This window comes from Oncorhynchus mykiss, chromosome 15, assembly GCF_013265735.2.
Source record: "Oncorhynchus mykiss isolate Arlee chromosome 15, USDA_OmykA_1.1, whole genome shotgun sequence".
Classification (NCBI taxonomy): Eukaryota; Metazoa; Chordata; class Actinopteri; order Salmoniformes; family Salmonidae; genus Oncorhynchus; species Oncorhynchus mykiss.
The window spans coordinates 50441213-50468193 of record NC_048579.1 but is presented as its reverse complement, the minus strand read 5'-3'; the positions used below and the strand labels follow the sequence as shown (position 1 = coordinate 50468193).

General features: G+C 40.7%; 2 protein-coding genes across 11 annotated transcripts in view; both read left to right on the top strand.

Moving 5' to 3' along the window:
- The first annotated feature begins 218 nt into the window (after positions 1–218).
- LOC110490255 (troponin I, slow skeletal muscle) lies at positions 219–7440 on the top strand. 6 transcript variants are annotated; one of them, XM_021563537.2, is made up of 8 exons: positions 219–342; positions 1619–1653; positions 1790–1793; positions 3116–3157; positions 3775–3906; positions 5009–5098; positions 5386–5562; positions 5895–7440. In XM_021563537.2, exons 2-8 carry the CDS (start codon positions 1643–1645, stop codon positions 5973–5975), a joined length of 537 nt encoding a protein of 178 aa, XP_021419212.2. In that variant the 5' UTR covers positions 219–342; positions 1619–1642; the 3' UTR covers positions 5976–7440. The 6 variants fall into 6 exon arrangements, with proteins under 6 accessions (XP_021419212.2, XP_021419215.2, XP_021419213.2 ...); XM_021563540.2 differs by having other exon boundaries at positions 220–342; positions 1622–1653; XM_021563538.2 differs by having other exon boundaries at positions 245–342; positions 1530–1653.
- A 15855-nt stretch (positions 7441–23295) lies between these two features.
- Positions 23296–26981, top strand: part of LOC110490253 (non-muscle caldesmon) — a 53641-nt gene continuing 49955 nt past the window's right edge. For 2 of the 5 annotated variants that reach the window (XR_005036120.1, XR_005036119.1), the window contains exon 1: positions 23296–23647. The gene's annotated coding sequence lies outside the window, so the exon portion shown is untranslated. The remainder of the gene's footprint in view (positions 23648–26981) is intronic. The other 3 variants (XR_005036111.1, XR_005036110.1, XR_005036116.1) reach the window with 2 other exon arrangements.

Below are 26981 nucleotides of genomic sequence, written 5' to 3'. Positions count from 1 at the left end.
CTGCCACCCATTATACATTACTATGAGCCGCCCTCATATAACTTTTCTACAGTACATGTCAAAGTAAAGTTCCATTCTTCCCCTTTATGTCTATATCAGTGCAGTGAGTCAAGGGTTGAGGACAGGACAGGGTAGGGCAGGGTACACACACACACACAAACACATGATGATCAAAATGTGGCCAATGTGTGTTAGGGAGGCGTAACAGAGGGGCCTATTTTAGAGAGCCATTCACATGAGGCAGCAGAAATCATAAATCAATCATTCAAAATCATAAACCGATTTTTCCTGCACGACATCACTGCTACACTTTCACTCTCTGATTGGCTTCTCTTTTTAAAGGTAAGTTATCCGATCGTCTCAGCTCAGTCTATGACAACAAAGAATATTCTGAGAAATATGTGAGATCAATAAAAGCAGATAGTTCTTTTGAATGTTTCAATTATTTTAACATGTTTGGTTAAGACCATTGTCTAGAGCAATCTGCCATGTAAAATATAATTTGGGTTGACATGGTTCAAAAGGGAAATGTGTTCGCTTTTCAGGGAAGAGTTCCTAGAAGTTAATGATAAAAATAGATTAAGTAGTTGCCAGCAGTTGGCTGTGTCCAGTTTGTGTTTACTTCATTGGGGATAGTGTGTTAATGCTTAAGCGGTCACACTTCATATCTTCACCCATATTTACAACAAGGAATTCTCATAATACATTTTTATTTTATTGGTGTTAGACTTGCTTGGTCGTAAATTGGGGCATTGCTTTTGAGTCCCCTCCCATCGTTACTCAGTGGCGCGAGCGGGCAACCTGAGGTGTGTGTGTGTGTGTGTGTGTGTGTGTCTACTTTATTGTGATGTGTGAGGAGCCCAGAGGGTTTGTCTTAACACGCGGGGCTAATAAGGCTTCTGTACCAGTAGAACAGCATGCCACCGGAAAGGTCACAAGTTTGATCTTTCCTTGTAATGTCACAATGGTGACATTAAAGCAGACAGCCTTTTTACTCAATGGACCTCAGCTATTTGGTGGCCTGGTGCAGCAGATACTGCAGCAATGCCCTTGGTCTGTCAAAATCTCACCTTGCACAGTAGCTCACGCTAGCACCAAAGGTGATAATGGCTCAAGGGTATAGCACCAGACACTTTAGGGGAGAGGAGAAATGCAGAGAAAATGTAAGGAGAAATTTAAAAAAAAGGGATCTTGAGTATTCAAACCTTTTTCTCCTTCATCGTTCTCCATCATCAGACAATTCCATCCAAGGACCCTTGACAGTGAACTCCTGTTCTCTGGGTAATAAGAGAGCCAAAGTCAGCCTCTTTTATCCAAGTCAGGACATGAGGACCTTGTGGGGGACCTTGATTATCACCCAGTAGCTCATAATAATCACAAGTCTAATACATGTGTGATGGTAAACTATTACATTATTTTCATATGTGATAATTGTTCCTAGTATGAATCATTGACTCTTACATCTCTGAAACATTCCATATGATGTGAATGTTCTGCCAATAAACACAGCTATGTTGGCTCCCCAGCAGTACTCAGAACAGCCATGTCTGAGGGGTGAGTCTGTAACTGTCACACTCTGTGCCTTTCAATCAATCACACAACTATGTTGGCTCCCCAGCAGTACTCATAAACCAGAACAGCCATGTCTGAGGGGTGAGTCGATAACTGTCACACTCTGTGCCTTTCAATCAATCACACAACTATGGCAATGTTGTCAATATGGGACAGAAAATAACGTCTTCTTTCGATTTGTTTGTTTGTTTGTTTGATTTGCAATATGTTGAAAAAGACCGGTAAGTCAGTTCTGGACATATTTTCCCCCCTCATACCTTTTGTTGTGCCTAATATCTTAAAATTGCCCTTTCGTTCATTACTTAGCTTTGTTGTGCACAGTTAAACCTTTGTAACAGTCCTTTTGATACTGTATACATACAGTTGAAGTCAGAAGTTTACAAGCGCTTAGGTTGGAGTCATTAAAACTCGTTTTTCAAACACTAGTCAAATTTCTTGTTAACAAAATATAGTTTTGGCAAGTCGGTCAGGACACCTACTTTGTGCATGACACAAGTCATTTTTCCAACAATAGTTTACAGAAAGACTATTTCACTTATAATTCACTGTATCACAATTCCAGTGGGTTAGAAGTTTACATACACTAAGGTGACTGTGCCTTTAAATGCTTGGAAAATTCCAGAAAATGGTGTCATGGCTTTAGAAGCTTCTGATAGGTTAATTGACACCATTTGAGTCAATTGGAGGTGTATTTCAAGGCCTGCCTTCAAGCTCTGTACCTCTTTGCTTGACATCACAGGAAAATCAAAAGCAATTGACCCAAGTTAAACAATTTAAAGGCAATGCTACCAAATACTAATTGAGTGTATGTAAACTTCTGACGCACTGGAAATGTGATGAAAGAAATGAAAGATGTAATAAATCATTCTCTACTATTATTCTGACAATTCACATTCTTAAAATAAAGATCCTAACTGACCTAAGACAGGGCATTTTTTCCACGATTAAATGTCAGGAATAGTGAAAAACTGAGTTTAAATGTATTTGGCTAAGGTGTATGTAAACTTCCGACTTCAACTGTATGCTATGCAGGCAGTTAGCATGTCATGCTAATGAATAGCCACACTGGCATCTTGGTAACAGCTTGTGCGACTTAACAAGTTAGACATTATAATCTATCAGCAATTGCTGAGCAATTGTCGTGTCACAAGGCCATTTGTCTCAGGCTAACTGATAATCATCCAAATGATCCCAAGACCACTGGAGCAACACAGAAGGACTCATTTGGTATCAATACCAAGCCACATACACAGTAGAAACGAGCCCCTTGCTCTCTAAGACTGTGCTTCAATGAATCCTTGGTGATATGGTGGCAGAGCATTACATTATATTACATTAGGAACCACAGCTCATCCTAATCAACAGAGACAGGCAGTTGTTTGCTCTGTAGCTCCGCTATAATAGAGACCACATATGACTATAGGCTAACATCATCAGTGACTGTAATGAATGAGCCTACCTACATATGAAGATGTGCTAACATCATTAGCGACTGTAATGAGCCTATTATATACCTGTTATGTCTCATATCTCTCTCTTCCAGAAAAAGACAAAGTACTCAGCGACTCGCAGGTTACTGCTGAAGGTAGGTCGGCCTGTATGGAAGTGAAAAATAAACTTTATTCACGGTACTGATGGCACATGTACGTTTAGCAGGCTGCATATGACTCGTACACATGTTCAGATGTAGGATCTTAATTTGACCTACAGCATATTGTCACAGCAAATAATCTGGATCCGGCCCAAAATGTTCACATTTTGACGGTGAGGAAATATAACACATTTTCAGTGCGTCCCTCCGGACCTCATTGAAGACCGAATGTGGGCCCCGGGGCAAAATTAGTTTGACACCCCTGCTTTAGTCCATAATGTTGCTTGATAGGTGGTTAGGCTATTACCTTGACAAAAGTAGGCTGGATGAAAAGTGCAATATTGTTAATATAACTGTGTGCTAGTGTGGGTTTTCAGTGACTTTATGTATATCACAAAATTCTCAGCACCAAAGAATGATCCAATTAAGATCCTACATCTGTACACACACAACAACAACAACACCAACAACATACAAGTGCCTTGAAAATCATGTTCACCAAAACTGAAGTAAAGGTCCAAAAACACTTGAAAACACAACATTTTGCACATCAGTTGAACTATCAATTGTATTGTCTTATCATTAAGTTGTTCAGCCATGTTTCCCTATAGCAAAAACTGCTGAAGAAAGCTGGGGTCTTGCTGGTCCAGGAGCAAAGCAACAAGGTGACAGAGAGGGAAAGCGTCTTGAGCGAGAGAGTACCACCGCTGAAACTCTCCGGCCTATCTGTGCAAGAGCTTCAGGTACACTAACATAACTCTAAGGCCCAAGGTTCAAGTACCTATATAGTGTTTCCTAAGGACTCGAAGCGAGGCGACCATCTCTGTCGGCGCCATCTCGCACTTCTATTGTCATCTTGCACTTCTATTGAGTGTATATGGCTCTGGTATATGGCTCTGGTCAGAGGTGGGCCGTATTTAAATTTGTCATTTGTATTTCACTGGCCTGAACTACAATCCAATGTATTTTGTAACAAGATACAGTACTTTTGAGACCTGCTTTTTTTTATTTTATTTTTTTACTTTTTTTTGTAAAAATATCGTTTTTTTTATAGTGGTTCACAATTTTTTTGGCCAACCTGCATTGGTATCAGAAGTCTGTTGGCACTATGGTGTGATAAAAGTGTCTGGTAAATGATCAATATGTAATTGTCCAAAAAGTAACACTTGCAAAGCATGCAGGGAATTATTCTAATGAGCTCCTCCCCCGAAACAAGGCCAAAACTAATACCCAGTGTGCTTTGCAATTGTTTCTTTTTACATTTTTCTCATTTAGCAGACACTCTTCTCCAGAGTAATTTAAAGTCAGTGCATTCAACTAAGGTAGATAAACAACCACATATCACAATCATAGAAAATAAATAAAATAAAGATGTTACCATTACTGATAATGTTGTTGTAGTGAAGGCGTCTAGTTGCAAATGTATTTCGACAATACCTAAATTAGCTGTGTTTTGATTATGTACCTTGAAAAGGTTTTCGCTATTTCATTTTAATACATTGGTCTTTAGAGTATTTTTTAATTGTAACAAGATGGTATCTTTATACATCTTTGACTCTGGTCAAAAGTAGTAGGGAATAAGATGCTGTTTGGTGTGCAGATAGTAGCCATCCAAGCTTACATTGTCTGGACTTATTCCCTGGTGTGCTGTTGGTAAAGAACAGCATCTCCATTTTTGTTTAGACGTGTCAAAATAAAAATTGTAGCACCCTTCTACCTTTCTCATTGATGAGTGAGTGGAATTTTAAAGTAGTGGCTTTTGTAGTTTGTTTGATGCATCCTCCCACAGTACTTTCTCAACAGTCTTTGGTGGTTTATAGATGACTGAGTCTTTTTTCTTCACAGGAGCTCTGTAAGGAACTGCACAGGAAATGTGACACAGTGGATGAGGCACGATATGATATCGAAGCAAAAGTGCTCAAGAATGAGAAAGAGGTTTGTTTTTTTTGTCATGTAAATTAAATGAGTCTTGGGACAGTTACCTGAAGTTACCTGAGATCTATGAAAGTGCCTCAAAGTGTATTTCGTTGAAGACAACCATTTTTATGCTGACTTCTATTGGTGATTTCAATATTCTACAAGTTCCAAAAGTGCCACAAAATTATTTCTTTTTCAAATAAAAGCATTTTGATTTTCATTGAAATGCCAAGACCCTAAATGGCAACACGCTTAGTTTATAAGGGTACGGGAGAGTGAACCTTTTGGCTGTATGTACATCTCAGCTCGTGGACCTGAATGCAAAGATCAACGAGCTGAAAGGGGGGAAGAGACCTAACCTCAAAAGGGTCAAGAAGTCTGCCGACGCTATGCTGGGGGCTCTGACTGAGGCCAAACTCAGCTCCAAGGCGGACTTCAAGTCCAACCTGAAGACAGTCAAGAAGGACAAGAAGGAAGAGGAGGTAAGACTGGGAAGTTTAGAAATAAACATACAATGGCTTCTGGTAATGTCATAGTTTACAGCTCTGTTTCAGCTGGCACTGTGTTTTCTTTGTACGATGTACACAAACACGTGGTACTAATGGGTACTTCGTCCAAATAATTCATCACATTTGGGTAAAGGTTTGATTCAAGTGACGTTGATCAAGATACAGAGTTCATTGGTCTTGTTTGCTGTGTCTGAGTTGTGTTTGATCATCCATACTGTACGTGACCATGGCAACCAGGCCGTCATTGTAAATAAGATGTTTTTCTTAATTGGTTACATTTGAAGGACTGTCCATTCTCTTCACAGAAAGCGGACCCAGGTGACTGGCGGAAGAATGTGGAGTCCATGTCTGGAATGGAGGGCAGAAAGAAGCTTTTCAATAGCTAAAACAGTTACAAATGCACTGGCTCTGTAGAGATCTGTGGCTGCATTGCCTGATTGTTTACTAATTTTTATTTTGGATTTTCCCGAAAAATATATTTTTTGCAGTGAGATTGTGTTTTGGGGGAAAGTATGAAGTGTGAGGTATTTTACACTAAAGACTGAGGGAACTATAAAGACTGTGAGAACTAATCAATATTTTTATTAAAAACTATTTAGTGTGGGCTACATGATTTTGATTCCTATCAAGAGAAAATAGTCAAATGTGGAACAACCTAATAATACTCATCATATTAGTTCATTTTGTAAATATTCAATTCCAGTTTGTTATTAAAACACAAATTATTCTGTTTTGGTTTATCTGCCAATATTTATGATTTTAAAAAAAGATGATGAAGTTGGTTCTCTTTCATGTTGTTTACTTTTGCCATAATGCAATACGAAAATCTTAAAAACACATACAGTGTAGATGCTATTAATTACATGGATAAGCCACTGAATGTGTAGTGTTGGATTTTCAAGAGCAGTTCTCCTTTCAGGCTGTGGGTGACACTATAGACAAGCTATTGTACTATTTAACCAAGGTTGCCATTTTCACCTCTGTCACTTCAGTTCAATCTTATCACCACTAGGGTGTGTTATAGCATTACCCTTTCATTTAAAAGTTGACCTGTGGGTGGTTTGTGCTTACAAATGACACCTGGGGGTATCATTCACTACCACTGATCTTTGGTTATCAATGGCAAAGTCATTAATCATCTTGATGATCACAATCTCCCCTGGGCCAAAGACTACTAACAAAGTAATGAGACGTTTGAATAGTCGTGTAGTTCCGGTGAATTATACCATTAAAGAGAACGAAACTGGTAAATTCAGAAGACATAAACATAAGCGCTTTCTAAAATGGGTACCATACTGCGACCAATACGCTGCTACAAATGGTCATAAGAGTGTCTTAAGTCCATAGAGCTGTATTGGAGAGGGGGGGGCAATGTTTTGCGGAGAACGAGCTGGCTAGAGGAAGGGAAAGGCAGTATGGAACAACGCATCCTCTCTGCAGATCATTACAGATGGTACAGTATGAAGTGTGAGGTAGGTGTGTAAACCTGCCATCGGGCCACAAAGGGTGGGGGAAGTCAAGCAGCACGCGTCTGCAAATATGCATTCATTTTTATATGGCAGTGATGTGTTATAGTTTTTTTTCTGTGATAAAGGACAGCTACTGTCCCTAACCCTTTCCACAGCTCTCTTTGGCATGAGACACATTTGCTTGTGCTGGTAGGAAAATGGTCGAGGCAAATGTGATGGGAGTAAACATTTACAATGTCTGACAGGGGCTCTAAAACTATAAACATGCGGTATCCCATTTGTTGTGGGAGACAGAGACACTCTATCCATTTTGTTTCTATTTACTGTACAATGTGATTCTTTGGGTTGCTGATACTCCTCTAATAAAGTCGTCTTTACGTTTTATGATTAACAGACGGCCCTGTTTTGGATGAAAGCAGATGCGGGCTCCGTGGTAATATCAAACATCCCCACACGATGTTATACGTGACCTTGCTCTGACTGGACTGCAGGAATGACTTCAACAGGTGTATTGTCTGTTTCTGTACTGTGTGTCACTGTAGACTGAAAACAAATCCAGAAACAAGGCTTAAGATCCACTTTGAGTACGTGTAAAGGGCTGGTATTAAAATGAATTGCTCAACATGCAGCGGCCTGCAACGCTTTGATGGGCGCATACAGCATCAATAGACTGCTTGGCCAGGCTTGTAAGATACACTAAATGGCTAGGCTACATTGAAGTGTGGGAAATCTACTTTGCTATAAAAGAAGTAGTTCATTGCTCTCTCTTCCACGTCTGGCGATCCTTGCCAGTGTAATATTTCCTTTCAGCAGTCGCCTTGTAAAATGCATGGTTTCTATACCAACTTAGTGACATTTCCTTAAATGACAATAAACAAGGGTTACCCACTAGGGAGGTTGTTGAAATCATTCTGTCAGAACTAACTACCCAGGCTGCCATTTATGGGCATCAGTCGACAGGGCACGATCACCAGAGGGCCATGGGGGAGATGCTCCTTAAGGCCCAATGAAAGTAGTGACCTGAAGCCCATGCTGAAAGAGAACAAACTCAGCAGATGTGTGGAGGAGTGGTCATCCTCCTGAGTTAGTGGGATGTTTTATTGGCGCTTCCTATGGAGGATAGGCTATGTTGGGCGCGTGCCAGGGCCCATCACACTTGACAGTATCTTTCTGCAATGTGATTTAAGAATGCAGCATCAGACGTCTCTGAAGCCTCCTCCTTGTCATGGTGATGGCTCCCCACCTGCTCGGGATGGAGATGGCTCAGTTACTGTAACGGGCTGTGCTGCTTCGTGTGATTTAAGATGCACCTGCGCGTAGGCTTCATACATCAAATGATATAAACCTCATTGTCCCGTTTCATCACGAGTTAAGTACGGGTGTTTTCCCACTTGACCCCTTTCAGACAATGTTTGCGATATCAGTTCGCAAAAAAAAATTGTGCAGTGTGAACACTTCAAAGGAACTCCGACACCTCAAAAGAGCCCTGAAGCGAACCGAACTTGAGACCATCTCGAGAGGTGGTCTGAATTCGGTGCGCTTGAATTCCGCGGTCCGGTTCCCTTTTTTTAGGTCAAGCACTGAACACAGAGCTCCCAAAGGTTCGCTTTTCATTATTCCCGCACCACACACTAGACTACTGCAACACCGCTTCCCCTGCCATAAACCCTCACATTGGTGCCACTAAAGAGAGAAGATGATGATTTGCAGGTTCGCGGAAAAAAACGTGTGTTGTTTATGGATATTGCTTATCGATTGTCAAGGACGCGCAGATATTCCAAAATTAGTTTTTAGTTCAGATTATTTGTTTGCAATATGTGATCTATAGGTTAAGAGAGATTCATAAACTGTTTATTGATTGTGTGGTTTGAATAGTGTGAGAAGACAACCTAATCACAACATCTATTCTAGCTCTTAAAAGGGGCAGTAGCCTACCTTGAGTGTACAATTACAGTATTATTTATTCTGCAGCAGAAAGGTTTTGGCCTTTCTGGGGAGTTTTTCCTAGCCACCGTGCTTCTACACCTGCATTGCTTGCTGTTTGGGGTTTTAGGCTGGGTTTCTGTACAGCACTTTGAGTTATCAGCTGATGTACGAATGGCGATATAAATACATTTGATTTGATTTCCAAAATATAAGTAGGTATATCTAGATGTCCGATAACACATTCTGATTGAATGGCTTGTCCTGCACTTTGTAAAAACCCAGAATGCATGTTGTAAAACGATCTTAGTTATTTTCTAAACATAGCAATGTGAATGCAAAGAGGACTCGGCCCACAAAATAGGTGAAGTGAACTGACAAAAGAGTTGAGTACTCATTCAAAGGTAAGGGCTTTTCTTTACCCCAGAGTTCACTTTAAAAAGGACTGATATTGGTTCTTTTAAAGTGGACTATATGTGAAAACACCCTAATTTATGTCAGATTAGTCAACAACTGCGGCGTCATTTTTCAGTTTCATTATTAAACTCCACTGTAACGTATGGGAACAACTAACATTATTCAACCACATTCCATGTTCAACGTTTTATATTCTCTGCCACAATTCTGTCCAATTTGGGCATGAAGGCTCAAGTTTACATTAGGTATAGAGCTGAAGATGTAAGTAAGATGGATTCTCTGTATGTGCTTTAGCCTTATAGCTGGGGATGAAGGTGTCCCCCAGGGATGTGTTCTGGTGCACCTTGACATGTAGAAGAGGTGGAAACTGAGCCAGGTGGGTCACCGCTAGGCCTTCTAATCTCTCTGTGGGCCCGTAACACGCTACATGTAATTGATCATAATAAATCATTTGATATAATGCAGAGTGGAAATTAGCCATAGAGGGAGGTCATAGGGGGGATGGAGCAGGGATATGTTCAGTCCCATATACGAATTCATCATGCAGCTTTAAAAAAAATAAAAATAGAGTATCCACAGAAGGGGCTTGGGTTTCACGAGAGCTGTGGGGGATTTGGGAGATTAAGCACATGGATGGATGTTGTGTTCATGCTTTATTCAGTTTCATTTAGAACTTCTGGTTCAATTACAGTGTTCATTCATGAATGACAATGTGACACATTTTTCGAGTACAGAGTCTTTTTTGTTGATCTACTATGCTGTCACTTGCCGTGCTTGTGTTGAGGCTAAGCACACCAAATCCACTACAACTTTGTAACAACCTTTCCACAATGTTCTTGTTACTTACAACCTCATGCTATTTGCATTAGCCTACGTTAGCTCAACCGTCCCACCAATCCTGTAGAGGTCATTCAAAAGTTAACCAAATAGTTACCCGGACTATTGACCCTTTTTGCACCAACTTTTTTGAATCATCACATACGCTGCTGCTACTATTGACTATATCTGTTACTTTATTCTTAGTAGTATGTACATATCTACCTCAATGACCTCGTACCCCTGCACATGGACTCGGTACTGGTACCCCTTGTACATAGCCAAGTTACTCATTACTCTCATTACTCTACTTTTATCATGACGTGCTTGACTTTACTATTATTTCTCAATTTTCGATCTCTCTGCATTGTTGGGGAGGGCCTGTAGGCACTTCACTGTTAGTCTACACCTGTTGTTTACGAGGGCATGTGACCGATAAAATGTCATTTGATTTGATATAGCATAAACCAGCACCTGAGATCACGATGTAATTATGGCATGAACAACAACACCCTGCAGAGCTCCATGTTATTAAAACAACTACTGTATTAACATGCCTCGGGCTAAATCATATCTTTAGCAATCAAATTATGCATGAGAGTGGCTTTGCATGAAAATAGTGGAGGTTGGGGATTTGTGGGGCTAGGAATTTGTGAGTAAAGGAGAAGGGGAAATGTGCCTGTCTGAATTCTCTACCTTGAGGTTAAACACCTGGGACTTTTTCTCGATTTACGCAGGGAGCAAACAATCATATTTTGTGTTTGCTGAATTTGTCCGATGTGAGCAAGGTTGATTGGAATTCTGTTCATACAGAGCATTACAAAATCTAACGAACAAACACTTTGTCACACACATAAAGTGGCACTCACTCACACACACACACACACACACACAACATATTTCTTATACCGTAAGTGTATGGATTATGACTTAACATGTGCAATAGAGAATTAATATGCATGTACTGTATTTTTCTGGGTCAGTGGCCTAATTTGCTTAAATACAGCCTTTGTCTATAATATCATTGTTTTAAGAGGAGAACAAAAGAGCAGAGATGCCCTTCTGCTATCTCATATTAATCTGCAGAACACTGGCTCTATTGTTTTATTATGGGGTGGAGGCTCCTTACCAACCCACTAAGCATTTACAGACGGCAACGTCTTTTTTTGGTCCTGTCCGGACCCGCCTTGATTTCAACGTCCTCAGACGTCCGGACCGGCGTATATTTGACCCAAACAAAGACGTCTATAATTGGTTCAGATTTGGTCTGGTCCAAACCTGAACAAATCTGAACCAATCATAGACATCCATGTTTCACAAGTTTGGACAGCACAGTACAGCTCCGTCTAATTCTCCCATCTCTCTCTTTTTCTCTCCCATCCCGGAGGACCTGAGCCCTAGGACCATTCCTCAGAACTACCTGGCCTGATGACTCCTGGCTGTCCCCATCCCAAGTCCATCTAGTCATACTGCTGATCCAGTTTCAGCTGTTCTGCCTGCGGCTATGGAACCCTGACCTGTTCACCGGACGTGCTACCTGGTCCCGAACCTGCTGTGTTCGACCCTATCTCTCCCTCTCTCTCTCCCTCCCTCCCTCTCTCTCTCTCTCCCTCCCTCTCTACTGCAACTGCTGTCTCAACCTCTGAATGCTCGGCTATGAAAAGCCAGGTGACATTTACTCCTGAAGTGCTGACCTGTTGCACCCTCTACAACCACTTTGATTGTTATTTGAGCCGGCTGGTCAGTTATGAATGTTTCAACACCTTGAAGAACGATCTGGCCTTAATGGCCATATACTCTTATAATCTCCAACCAGCACATCCAGAAGAGAACTGGCCACCCCTCAGAGCCTGGTTCCTCTCTAGGTTTCTTCCTAGGTTCCTGTCTTTTCTAGGGAGTTCTTCCTAGCCACCGTGCAACTACATCTGCATTGCTTGCTGTTTGGGGTTTTAGGCAGGGTTTCTGTATAAGCAATTTGAGATATCAGCTGATGTAAAAGCGCCTTATAAATGAATGTGATTGATTGGTTGATTGATTACAGTACAGTAGAGCACAGCAGAGTACAGTACATTACAGTAAACAGTACAGTAAAGAAAAATACTGTACAGTACAGTACAGTAGAGCACATCACAGTACAATACAGTAGAGCACACTAGAGTACAGTAAAGAAAATTTAAGTATAGTGTATTGTACCCTAATAAACTCTACTGCACTGTACCGTACTGTACTTTACTGAATAAAATTATACTGTCCTGTACTGTACCATACCGTACCGTACAGCACTGTACTTACTCTACTGTACTAAACTGTGCCATACTATACTGTGATGTTCAAACTTATGAAACTTAGCCAAAACCAGGGCTGTCCAACCCTATTCCGGGAGAGCTGCCCTCCTGAGGATTTTACTCCAACCCCAGTTGTAATGAACCTGATTCAGTTTATCAACCAGATAATTATTAGAATCGGGTGTGCTAGATTAGGATTGGAGAGAGAACCTACAGGATGGTAGCTCTCCATGAACAGGGTTGGAGAGCCCTTGCCTAGACGTCTAATATTAATTCAGGTTGGGATCTGGGACTGTAGTTACCAAGCGTCTCAGAGTTGGAAACCGTCCAAAAATGCGGTTCCACAGTACATTTACGCATAGGAGTAAGAGCATGTTTTCAACATTCCTATGACATAAAAGTACTCATATCTCAGGGTGCATTGATGTGAGCTTGAGAAGTGTCCTAACCGGTTAGGAGTTGTCAGAAGATGGATGCATGGAGACGAAAGAAAGCACGCACATTTAGTTAGAGGAGGGATGTTTAAAAAAAGTTTAATAATGGCAATTTAATCTAAAAATACTGGTTAGATAGGGATGCTTTATGTGACTGACCTTGTCCGTGATGCTACTTCTCCACCTACTGGACGACCGTGTGCTCTCACGGCAGACATCAAAGTAATCCTGACTTTACACTTCCTGGCAACAGGAAAAAATGCAACGGTGTAACAGCGATGATTTGGGTCCATCACAGACTACTGTGAGCAGAGCAACCTGTCAAACCCTGGTGGCACTTACGGGACCTGAAATCATCCGGCGGTTCATTGATTCTCCCACCACTCAACGCCAGATTCTTCAAAAACAAGCTTTTTTTCATGCCAATCGCTGGTTTTCCGGGGGTTGTTGGCGTCATTGATTGTACCCACATCAAAATCATTGCCCAACACATGGATGAAGACACGTTCATCAATCGAAGGCTGTACCACAGTATTAACACCCAAGTGTTTTTTAATGCAGTCTATATGTTGCTTGACGCTGTAGCCAACTGGCCTGGGTCTACACATGACTCCGGAGTGCTCAATGCTGTTTGAGCGCAATATTGTTCCCCCTGGATGTCACCTGCATGGTGACAAGGGGTACCCCCAGAGGAGATGGCTGCTGACCCCTTTCCTACGACCTCTCTCAGCTCAATTATAAACAGGTGAGGCAATAGACCAAACATTTGTTGTAATGGACTTTGGGCCAAACATTTGTTTTAGTGGATTTTTGTCTCAGCATATTTCAAATGTTAATCTATATAAAATGACATGTAAATATGTTTTTATCAGGAGGGCTCACAAGATCCCAAGGAGCCTGGTAGAAAGGGGAATAGGAGAGTGGAAGAGGAGATTTCATGTACTCCATGGAGAGGTGCATCACAGCTCAAGGATGGTCTGCCACATAATAATGGGATGGCGTGCGCAACTATGTGGGCAAAACTGACAGGGTTGACAGATTGTTGACAACGTAGAAACTATATTTCCTCTTCAATGTTTATTGAAAACATAAATACATTTGCACAATGAGCACTTGTTGTCTCTCAAATTCATCATTACAGTTGTCGGTTAGCTAGCTAGCGAATTTTGGACGTATTAGCATTGACATAAAATCAAAACACCTCAAAACAAGACATGGTATCAAGAACGAGATGAGCGGAAACAAGTCACTTACGATTTCTCACATGGCAGTTTCTTGTCATTGTTGCTAGCTTTCTGGCCATCCAGAATCACAACAACACACGGACCTCTGCCCCATTGAAGCTTACGCATCGTTTGTGACGTTGTCTGCTAACCTATCTACATTATACAACATCTTCAAACTACGGCTGATCCCTCTACCTTACCGACGATGGAAACCCAGAAACTGACAATGACAGTGAAGGAGACGATGACGATAACGATGCGCGCCCCAGTGCCATAGGTGGAGAGGGAACGTTTTTCGGCCAGCCCTTTGCCAACCTTCACTTAAGGTAGGCTCTCCACACCAGAGGCTGCTAAGGGGAGGACGGCTCATAATAATGGCTGGAACGGTGCTAATGGAATGGCATCAAACACGTGGAAACCATGTGTTTGGTGAATTTTAAACCATTCCACTGATTCCCCTCCAGCCATTACCACGAGCCCGTCCCCCCAAATGAAGGTGCCACCGACCTCCTGTGCTCCACACAGTGATTTGGTGCTGTGTCAGTCAGTAAATTAGAAGGGTCGTGCAGAACCCAATATCTAGCTACAGACAGTGGCAACCTGTCATTCAGGGCAGATGGGGCGGACCCAATGTATACATATATTTTTTTTCTGGGGGGGGGGGGATGGGGGGCTCGCCTGTTTTGCATGTTATTTTGGCATTAATACATGTCACGTATAAGTTTGCAAACAATGTAAAAAAAAATATATATACACTAGCGTTCAAAAGTTTGCGGTCACTTAGAAATGTCCTCGTTTTTGAAAGAAAAGCAAAAAAAATTGTCCATTCAAATAATTTCAAATTGATCAGAAATACAGTGTAGACATTGTTAATGTTGTAAATGACTGTTGTAGCTGGAAACGTCAAGAGTGAAGAGGCGAATCCGGGATGCTGGCCTTCTAGGCAGAGTTCCTCTGTCCAGTGTCTGTGTTCTTTTGCCCATCTTAATCTTTTAATTTTATTGGCCAGTCTGAGACATGGCTTTTTCTTTGCAAATCTGCCTATCAGGCCAGCATTCTGGAGTCGTCTCATCGCTGTTGACGTTGAGACTGGTGTTTTGCCGGTACTAGTTAATGAAGCTGCCAGTTGAGGACTTGTGAGGCGTCTGCTTCTCAAGCTAGACACTCTAATGTACTTGTCCTCTTGCTCAGTTGTGCACCGGGGCCTCCCACTTCTCTTTCTATTCTGGTTAGAGACAGTTTGCGCTGTTCTGTGACGGGAGTAGTACACAGCTCTGTAGGAGATTTTCAGTTTCTTGGCAATTGCTCGCATGGAATAGCCTTCATTTCTCAGAACAAGAATAGACTGACGAGTTTCAGAAGAAAGTCTCTGTTTCTGGCCATTTTGAGCCTGTAATCAAACCCACAAATGCTGATGCTCCAGATATTCAACTAGTCTAAAGAAGGCCAGTTTTATTGCTTCTTTAATCAGGACAACAGTTTTCAACTGTGCTAACATAATTGTAAAATGGTTTTCTAATGATCAATTAGCCTTTTAAAATGATAAACTTGGATTAGCTAACACAATGTGCCACACAGGAGTGACGGTTGCTGATATTGGGCCTCTGTACACCTATGTAAATATTCAATTAAAAAACAGCCATTTCCAGCTACAACAATCATTTACAACATTAACAATGTCTACACTGTATTTCTGATCAATTTGATGTTATTGTAATGGATGAAAAATGTGCTTCTCTGTCAAAAACAAGGACATTTCTAAGTGACCCCAAACTTTTGAACGTTAGTCATCATCGTGAATCAAGTCTACTGGCAAATCCTTTTTAATCCTTGTCATTTGAAGAGAAATAATGAAGAGAAAATATACATAAAACGTATCGGCCATTGGACATGAACATTACACAACAATTTGGAGATCACAATTTCAACAATGTGTGGTTTGTAAGGAATCGGTGACAGTGGCTAACTGCAAGCATTGCAACTGGGAAGTCTGGAATAATACGTTTTGAATGGTCATTCAACTCGGAATTGTGAATCTGTCATCTTTCTCTTTGATGACAAAATTTGCCCACAAAGGAAAGCCGCGCCACTTTCCTGTTCAAGTAAATCACAACAACGTGAGTCCAAAAATGTCTTATGCTGCTTCATACATTTTGTAGGATGCCAGAGAGATATGTGTACTGTAGAGAAGAAAGTAATACTGAGTGTATGTTGTGTAGTAAGCTGTTAGGAGCCCATGTGCCTCACCCTAATAATTTGGTCTATTTTCACCAACGCGGTATTGTAAACACATCGTTTGTGGCCAGTGTGTGCGTATATCTTTGACAGTGCTACTGATAGTAGTATACTGTAAGAACGGCCCATGTTCTGAATTCTGTACATTTCAAAAGTGCTGAACAAATAGCTTGTCGTCAAATTATGCCATCATTTATACATCTCAATTGTCATTAGAAGCCACATTTGTTTAAGCAAGTCAGCCATATCAGCTATGTTTTTTTTAAAGGCAGTAAATGAGGCTGAATGAACTGTTTTGCTGCCAGACAAGGCTCTGCTGAAAGCCAGGTGTAGCAGTGGTAAGGTGTAGGGACTGCTTTTGGAACTCTGCTGTTGGGACAGCTTTATGTAGGCTCTAACAGTTTGTGGGCACCGTTTGACACCATTATAGTGCAATTCATGTATTGTTTAGTGTTGTATTTTTGGCTTTGCTGGCATGCATCCCACTTTTTTTGCCACACCATGATGTACATGGTAAAATCGCCACTGGCTACAGATGAACTTTAACCTAAGGAGTTGGAAAGCACAATACAGACATGCCATAGTGGGCTAACAAAAAAGATTACTGTGAACAAATAAACACACCATATTATTTCTTAAGCTTTTTTATTGTAAGAGAGTAATATTCTTCCTGCAAGCACAACACTTTCTCCCATTGCAGCTGAGCAATGTCCTTTTCGTAGTTTGTTGGAACCAAACCTTCCAGGGAGCTGCTGGTGGATGGATGTCCTGCAGCAACAGTGAGGTGGAGGTCCCTTCAGACGCTGGGCCAGATGCAGGAGCTAGAGATGAGCTGCAACAACATAATTATTGTTTTCAGTTTAGCTTACTTATGTCCAATTTTAAAAAAAATGTTAATCAAAATATAATGTGAACAAAAGTGTTTGAAATTCAACAGTAAGCTTAAATCCTACTTATTGTCCTGCTCATTGACCCTCAAAAAGGCAGCAGCTTGGCCCTCTCCAATGCACCAGATGGTCACATTTGAGCGACCCAGGTAGATAAACACACATTCAGCAATGGCACTGAGGGGTTTAGGTGGAGGGCCACCTCCTAAATGCAGAGAATACCCTTTAGACAACAAAATAGTCTACTTAACAGTGTGCATAACATAGCAACTGAACTCAGGCCTACCTGTTTTTTCTGTTTCCCTGCAGAAGTTGGTCATCTCCAACCTACATTTTGATAGGATGGTGTACCAGTGTTTTTCACATTCTTCAGCAGTTCTTACAGAACAAATGGAATGTGCTATTTATTGATTCGGATTCCTTCCTGTGCTGGCTGGTCAATGTATGACAAAATGTAACCTTGATAATACTTCTGTATTTCTCAACTTGCAGTGCAAATTGACTTTCCTCCTCCCACCAGTCGGTTTTCTTTTTATTTCCATGATGCATAATATGACACGTTGTGTTTAAAAAGGCTGGAAACGGAAAAGGGATTGGTAGTTCTATGTAAAGAGGTTCATGTGCGACAGCTGTTCATAATATCCTCTCAAACTAATTTGGTGAGTTTGATTAGCCTATCTCTCACCTGCCAACCTTTCATGCGCCTGTGTGCCGGCGAGTATTATTTCACCTAAATAGTCCTAATAACCAATTTCACAATTGTCCGACACCATTATAATTATATTTTATGACGATTACATTTTAATATGACAATAAAAACAAGACATTGAATAGCCTACAAAAAAAACAACTGAGATCAACTCACAAGACTAACTACTAGTCATAGCTGAAAATAGGAGAGACCTTTTATGTCATACTCGCGGTGAGTAAATTAGGTCACTGTCATACTTTATTCTCAATTCCTAGGAGTAATTCTGAAATGCTTGATTACTAAGGGCCCTGTATGGGATCAATATCATGCCAAATGTATTCGCAAATGTAAATCACCAATCCACAAATGTAAATCACCAATCCACAAATGTAAATCACCAATCCACAAATGTGAAAAAACCAATCCACAAATGTAAATCACCAATCCACAAATGTGAAAAAACCAATCCACAAATGTAAATCACTTTCCACAAATGTGAATCGCTATTCACAAATGCCTTCACCATAAACAAACAAACACCTTTTGATTTGTATTTGTAAATCGAGGGCCTTAAGTAAAATGACCGGCATAAAGATTTGCACATAGGAGAGAGATGCCAAACATGACAGATATGGCAAATCTGCAACTCCATATTGGGAAGCGCTTAGGTCACCTGACTTTGGGCAGGGATTTGACGACAAGAAAAAGACAAGAAGTTCTCACACAGGAGAAAAAAGTTATCACGGGAGAAAGCAATTTGCAGTCGTGTAAAAAAATGTTTGTGCCCACAGAAAGCGATTTCTATAAAATCGCTGGCAGCCCCTCGTTCGGCCATGCTGATGCCTGCCTTTCAAGGCTGCATAAATTATAGTACGGTAACCATAACATGTTAACCATATGTGTACCCATCGTATGTCCAACGTAAATAATCAAAACCCTAACCCTAGATAACTCTATGTTTGCCACACTATTGCGGTGTACACCCCGTTCATCACCCAAATAGTTGAATTAGTTGGCCAGTGTGATAGCACCACTAAATGTGAAGGATATGTCATACATTGTAAATTATTGTAATCCATCCGCTGTCTCATGTTGCACAGATGATGAGCATTAAGGAGACATATGTTTTCCTGAGGTCTCTAACCATTCCCACAGGAGAGGCATGCGAAAAGTAGAGGGGAGGTGTAGGAATCAGACTTTGTAACAGTATTGCTTCCGTCCCTCTCCTCGCCAAAACCTGGCTTGAGCCAGGGACCCTCTGCACACATTGACAAGTCACCCTCGAAGCATCGTTGCCCATCGCTCCCCAACCACCAGTACCTGCCGATCTATAAATTACTTCTCCATAATCCACCGTGAGTAGGATGGTCATATGAATCAGGTTTAGTTTGGCAGCTGTGGTGAAAGAGGAGTGATTACGATAGAGGAAACCAAGCCTGGATGTAACTTCAGCCTGCAGCTTTGATATCTGCTGAGAGAAGGACAGTGTACTGTCTAACATACTCCCAAGTACTAGTATGAGGTGACTACCTCAAGCTCTAAACCATCAGAGGTAGTAATCACACTTGTGGGGAGAGGGGCATTCTTCTAACCAAGCCACATGACGTTTGTTTTGGAGGTGTTCAGAACAAGTTTAAGGGCAGAGAAAGCTTGTTGGACACTAAGAACGCTTTGTTGTAGAGCATTTAACACAAAATCCGGGCAGGAGCCAGTTGAGTATAAGACTGTGTCATCTGCATATAAATGGATGAGTGAGCTTTCTACTGCCTGAGCTATGTTGTTGATGTAAATTGAGAAGAGCGTGGGACCTAAGATCGAACCTTGGGGTACACCCTTGGTGACAGGCAGTGGCTGAGACAGCAGATGTTATAACTTTATAACCAGGCCAAAGACCCCTCAGAAACACCAATAGTTCTTAGCCTGCCCACAAGAATGGAATGGTCTACCGTACCAAAAGCTTTGGCCAGGTCAATAAAATAGCAGCACAACATCGCTTAGAATCAAGGGCAATGGTGACATCATTGAGGACCTTTAAGGTTGCAGTGACACATCCATAACCTGAGTGGGAACCAGATTGCATACCAGAGAGAATACTATAGACAAGTCAAGAAAGCCAACACTTTTGATAAACAGGGCAAAATAGAAATAGGCCTAGAACAGTTAGGATCAACTTGATCTCCCCCTTTAAATAAAGGACTAACTGTGGCTGCCTTCCAAGCAATGGGAACCTCCCCAGAGAGGAGAGCCAGGTTAAAAAGGTCAGAGATAAGTTTGGCCATTATAGGGGCAGCAACCTTAAAGAAGAAAGGGTCTAAACCATCTGACCCAGATGTTTCTTTGGGGTCAAGTTTAAGGACCTCCTTTAGCACCTCGGACTCAGTAACCGCCTGCAGGGATAAACTTTTTTTCTACGTCTACAAATCGTTTTCTACACGTGAGAACTTTTTCTATACACATGAGAACTTTTTTTCTACGACTACAAATCATTTTCTACCGTGATAACTTTTTTCAATGTGTGAGAACTTCTTGTCTACGCATGAGAACTTCTTATCATTTTCTTGTCGTAAATCCCTGCCAAAAGTCAGGTGACCTAAGCGCTACCAAATACAGAGTTGCAGGTTAGCCATCTCTGTCATGTTTGCACAAGTCTCTCTTATGTTCAAATCTTTATGCCAGTCATTTTACTTAAGGCCCTTGATTTAGAAATACAAATCAAAAGTTGTTTGTTTGTGGATAGCGAATTACATTAGTGGAAAGCCATGTTTATTTGTGGATTGTTGATTTACATTTGTGGATTGGTGATTTACATATGTGGAAAATGAATTATATTTGTGGATTGGTGATTTACATATGTGGAAAGTGATTTACATTTGTGGATTGGTGATTTACATTTGTGGAAAATGATTTATATTTGTGGATTGTTGATTTACATAGACCTGGTCCGCATAGACCTGGTCCGCATAGACCAAATGTGTATGTGTTTGGAGGTGGAACTCATTAGAATAATTCCCAGCATGATTTGCAATTGTTTGTTTTTACATTTACATTTTGGTCAGTCAGCAGACGCTCTTATCCAGGCCGACTTAGTGCATTCAATTAAGGTAGATAAATAACAGCATATCACAGTCATAGCAAGAAAAAAACAACATTCTGTAACCGTTACTGACAATGTTATTGTAATTGAAGTGGTGTGTTGATTTATTTAGTAAGGTATACTATTGTGAATAGCATCACTGATGGTTTAATGCTTTTGAAAAGTGAGCTTAAGTAGTGTATTTTGAAAGTATTCAGAATAATTGACATTTTCCTCATTTTCTTATGTGACATCAATATTCCAGAATCCTGGTCAAATTACACACTGTACCATAATGACAATGCAAAAACAGAATTTTAGAGACATTTGCACATTTATTAAAAACAATACATGGAAATACCTTATTCCGACCCTTTGCTATGACACAAAAAATTCAGCTCAGCTGTATCTTATTCTATTGATCATCCTTGAGCTGTTTCTACAACTTGATTGGAGTCCACCTGTGGTAAATTCAATTGATTGGACATGATTTGGAAAGGCACACACCTGTCAATATAAGGTCCCATAGTTGACAATTCACGTCAGAGCAAAAACTGGATTATCCGTAGAGCACCGAGGCAGGATTGTGTCGAGGCACAGATTTGAGGAAGGGTACCAAAACTTTTCTCCACAGTGAAGGTCGCCAAGAACATAGTGGCCTTTATCATTCTTAAATGAAAGAATTTTGGAACCACCAATATACTTCTTAGAGCTCGCTGCCCTGCCAAACTAAGCAATCAGGGTAGAAGGGCCTCTACTAATCAGGCCTTTATGGTAGTGTCCAGATGGAAGCTACTCCTCAGGAAAAGGCACATGACAGCCCGCTTGGAGTTTGCCAAAAGGCATCTAAAGACTCTCAGACCATGAGAAACAAGATCCTCTGGTCTGATGAAACCAAGATTGAACTCTTTGGCTTTAATGCCAAGCATCATGTCTGGAGGAAACCTGGCACCATCCCTATGGTGAAGCATGGTGGTGGCAGCATAATGCTGTGGATATGTTTTTGAGCAGGAGGGACTGGGAGACTTGTCAGGATTGAGGGAAAGTTGAATGAAGCAAAGTATAGAGAGATACTTGACGAAAACTGTCTCAAGAGTACTCAGGACCTTAGACTGGGGCAAAGGTTCACCTTCCAACAAGACAACGACCCTAAGCACACAGCCAAGACAACACAAGAGTGGCTTCAGGACAAGTCTCTGAATGTCCTTGAGTAGCCTAGCCAGAGCCCGGACTTGAACCCGCTCGAACATCTCTGGAGAGACCTGAAAATAGCTGTGCAGCGACACTCCCCATCAAACCTGACAGAGCTTGAGAGGATATGCAGAGACGAATGGGAGAAACTCCCCAAATACAGGTGTGCCAAGCTTGTAGCGTCATACCCAAGAAGACTCGAGGCTGTAATCACTGCCAAAGGTGCTTCAACAAAGTATTGAGTAAAGGGTCTGAATACTTATGTAAATGTCATATTTCTGTTTTTTTTTTAATTTTTATAAATGTATAAAAAACAGTTTTTTTTCTTTGTCATTATGGGGTATTGTGTGTAGATGAGGGGGTGGGGACAATTTAATACATTTTTGCTGTAATGTAACAAAATGTGGAAAAAGTCAAGTGGTCTGAATACTTTCTGAATGCACTGTACACATGACCGATGGGAATAATAATGAATATTATATTGCAGTCTTCAGTTGGCTCCTCTTTCTTATATTAAGAGGCTTGAACAAGTATTATTGTGCTTACCCTGAGAACATTTGTAAATGAAGTATTTTCAATGTCCAGAAAATATGTATTTTCACCTTTCATTTAGCACCTAAAATGCACCTGATTTCAACATATGGAAAATACGTATTTTCGAGTCCGGAAAATGCTAATTTTCTTTTTAATTCAGCACCTAAAATGTACCTGATGATGAACTCAAACAAATTGATTTTTTTTAAAGTAGGCTATTACATAACTGATTGAGTAAGAATGTTGTCTAAATAACGTTTAAAGGTGCCCTGCAATACAAAGTCTCACTTTATTACTTGGTTAATCCCAAGTAATTAGGAAACTGTTGAAATTGGGGATATTTTGAGTCCTTTCTAAATAGCTTTTACACCAGTCTCTAAGTGTTTGTTTGAGCAGAAGTACCCTTTTTCGCCAAGATTAACATTTCACATGATCTTTCCTGACAGAGGATTTTCTTTCAGAGGCCCCTTGAAGGATAACCAAAAAAAGGGCATTCAGCAAATCAGTTTTGTCTGCTTAGATTATTTGGGGTTGTAGAACTTTCAATGTCGGCATTTATTTCCTCACTTTTTTACGAAGTGATGGCCTGAGTTTTGGACTTTTGACATCGTGTTTTTTATTTATTTAAATACATAGCCTAAGCAGCACTTGGGCCAGACTAAGGGCAATGCACAGGGCTCTTCAGCTGTAAACATATGAGAGATGTGTGCGATTATGTTTTGAAGGGAGGGGCTTGCGCTTTGTAGTAGCCTATTATTGAATACCGTGGAGCAGACCGATCGGAAGGCAGATTCTGTCTCTCTACATTGACTGGCCTGCTTCGTGGTTGTTTGCTAACCCGGTGAAAGAACAATCGTTTACTTGCTGAACTCAATAGGTACGTTTTGCGCTTCCGAAGTTGTTTGTGTTGTTTATCCAACTTGGTGAAATTTGCGTAGTGCTTATGATTACAATTTGTGCAATGATCTTTTTGTGCTGTGCGATGCTGCAATTTATTAGATATGTCATTTTAAAATGATAGATTTCTACAGCAAACTGCACAGGGTGCACACACCCAGCAGCTTCCTAATAATGTGGCTATCCTGCGGTTAGTACTTTTTCAATAACTTAACTTAAACTATAAAGAATTAAAGAGTCGATGTAGATGATTTGCGCATTGTAAACAAATGTGGTTATCGAGTATAATATTTTATTAAATGGCAAATCACTTTAGAAAACCTATTACCGATCTGAATGTGAATTCTGGAATGTCCCCGTTGCCCCATGCCATAGATTATTATCAGACAAATATGAGGAGGCAGTCTCCAAACTCATGGAGTGGGATGTGAGCCAGATCTCTCTCCCTTCTAATAGACAATACATAGGCTGCCTATCAATTGACAATTTCAGGAAATGTGTCGTTGATTTAATTATGCTTTTGATTGGTATTTGCCAGTGGGCTAACTCTAGGATCAATTATACCTACAGTTAAAGTCGGAAGTTTACATACACCTTAACCAAATACATTTAAACTCAGTTTTGTGCAATTCCTTACATTTAATCCTAGTAAAAATTCTCTGTTTTAGGTCAGTTAGGATCACCACTTTATTTTAAGAATGTAAAATATCAGAATAATAGTAGAGTGATTTATTTCAGCTTTTATTTCTTTCATCACATTCCCAGTTGGTCAGAAGTTTACATACTCAATTAGTATTTGATAGCATTGCCTTAAACAATTTAAACTTGGGTCAAACGTTTTGGGTAGCCTTCCACAAGCTTCCCACAATAAATTGGGTGAATTTTGGCCCATTCCTCCTGACAGAGCTGGTGTAACTGAGTCAGGTTTGTAGGACTCCTTGCTCGCACATGCTTTTTCAGTTCTGCCCACACATTTTCTATCGGATTGAAGTCAGGGCTTTGTGATGGCCACTCCAATACCTTAACTTTGTTGCCATTTTGCCAAAACTGGAAGTATGCTTGGGGTCATTGTCCATTTTTGGAAGACCCATTTGTGACCAAGCTTTAACTTCCTGACTGATGTCTTGAGATGTTGCTTCAATATATCCACATAATCTTCCTACTGATGATGCCATCTATTTTGTGAAGTGCACCAGTCCCTCCTGCAGCTAAGCACCCCCACAACATGATGCTGCCCCCTGTGCTTCACGGTTGGGATGGTGTTATTCGGCTCGCAAGCCTTCCCTATTTCCTCCAAACATAACAATGGTCATTATGGTCAAACAGTTCTATTTTTGTTTCAGGTTTGAGTCAGGTTTGTAGGCCTCCTTGCTCACACACACTTTTCAGTTCTGCCCACAAATATTCTATAGGATTGAGGTCAGGGCTTTGTGATGGCCACTACAATACCTTGACTTTGTTGTCCTTAAGCCATTTTGCCACAACTTTGCTTGGGGTCATTTTCCATTTGGAAGACCCATTTGCGACCAGGCTTTAACTGATGTTTTGAGATGTTGCTTCAATACATCCATATAATTTTCCTTTCTCATGATGCAATCTATTTTGTGAAGTGCACCAGTCACTCCTGCAGCTAAGCACTCCAACAACATGATGCTGCCCCCGTTCTTCACTGTTGGGATGGTGTTCTTCAGTTTGCAAGCCTCCCCCTTTTTCCTCCAAACATAACGATGGTGATTATGGCCAAACAGTTCTATCAGACCAGAGGACATTTCTCCAAAAAGTGCAATCTTTGTTCCCATGTGCAGATGTAAACAGTAGTCTGGCTTTTTTATGGTGGTTTTGGAGCAGTGGCTTCTTCCTTGCTGAGAGGCCTTTCAGGTTATGTCGATATAGGACTTGTTTTACTGTGGATATACATACTTTTGTACCCGTTTTCCTCCAGCATCTTTACAAGGTCCTTTGCTGTTGTTCTGGGATTGATTTGCACTTTTCACACCAAATTACGTTCTCCTCTGAGACAGAACGCGTCTCCTTCCTGAGTGGTATGACGGCTGCATGGTCCCATGTTGTTTATACTTGCGTGCTATTGTTTGTACAGATGAACGTGGTACCTTCAGGTGTTTGGAAAGTGCTCCCAAGGATGAACCAGACTTGTGGAGGTCTACAATTTTTTTCTGAGGTCTTGGCTGATTTCTTTTGATTTTCCCATGATGTCAAGCAAAGAGGCACTGAGTTTGAAGGTAGGCCTTGAAATACATTCACAGGTACACCTCCAATAGGCTAATTGACATCATTTGAGTCAATCAGAAGCTTCTAAAGCCATTACATAATTTTCTGAAATTTTCCAACCTGTTTAAAAGCAGAGTCAACTTAGTGTATGTAAACTTCTGACCCACTGGAATTGTGATTACCATGAATTCTAAGTGAAATAATCTGTCTGTAAACAATTGTTGGAAAAATGACTTGTATCATGCACAAAGTAGATGTCCTAACTGACTTGCCAAAACTATAGTTTGTTAACAAGAAATTTGTGGAGTGGTTGAAAAACGAGTTTTAATGACTCCAACCTAAGTGTATGTAAACTTCCGACTTCAACTGTCTATAAATAATTATGTTACAAATGCATTAGTTTTAACTGGATAATACCTCAACTTATGAAGAACAAACAAAACAACATCCTCCTTTACACAAAATGAATAATTTTTCACTTAAAAGCACTTTCCTTTGATTTGCTGTCATCCCTAAATATTTGGGATGAAAATAATTGGACATTCTCCAACTGTAAACTGTGGCCTTGTGCTGTGGCGTGGGATTTTACTGGCTCTTGTAGACGAATACTAGCTGTCTTCAATTGCCTGAGCCAAGGGATGTCATGAAAGCAAAGGATCCATCAGGTCAGATCCTCTCCACTGGGGGTCCAAATGACAGCCGTGGCCCTCATCAGGGATAGGCTTAACCATCTGTACTGAGTTGGCTAGAATCTTTATCCCTACGTAGGTCTAGCTGATGCTACACAGGACCAGCTGAGCCCAGTTAAACCATGATTAATCGGAGTAATCAACTTGATATCTAAGTTTATCAAAGCAACAGGAAATGGTGATGTTATAATGGGCTGTAGAAGGCCACTCATTGATTCAACACTGTCCAAACAGTGTGTGGTATTCCAAGAACCTTGTCTCTCTCTTTCTCTCTCATCTCACCGCATTGTGGTACAGTAAAGCATTGCAGTGAGATGTGCAATAACTCCAAATGAATCCACCCAAATAGTTTGGGCCAACCACCTTTTTTTTTTCTTTCAACGTAGTCTATCTCGG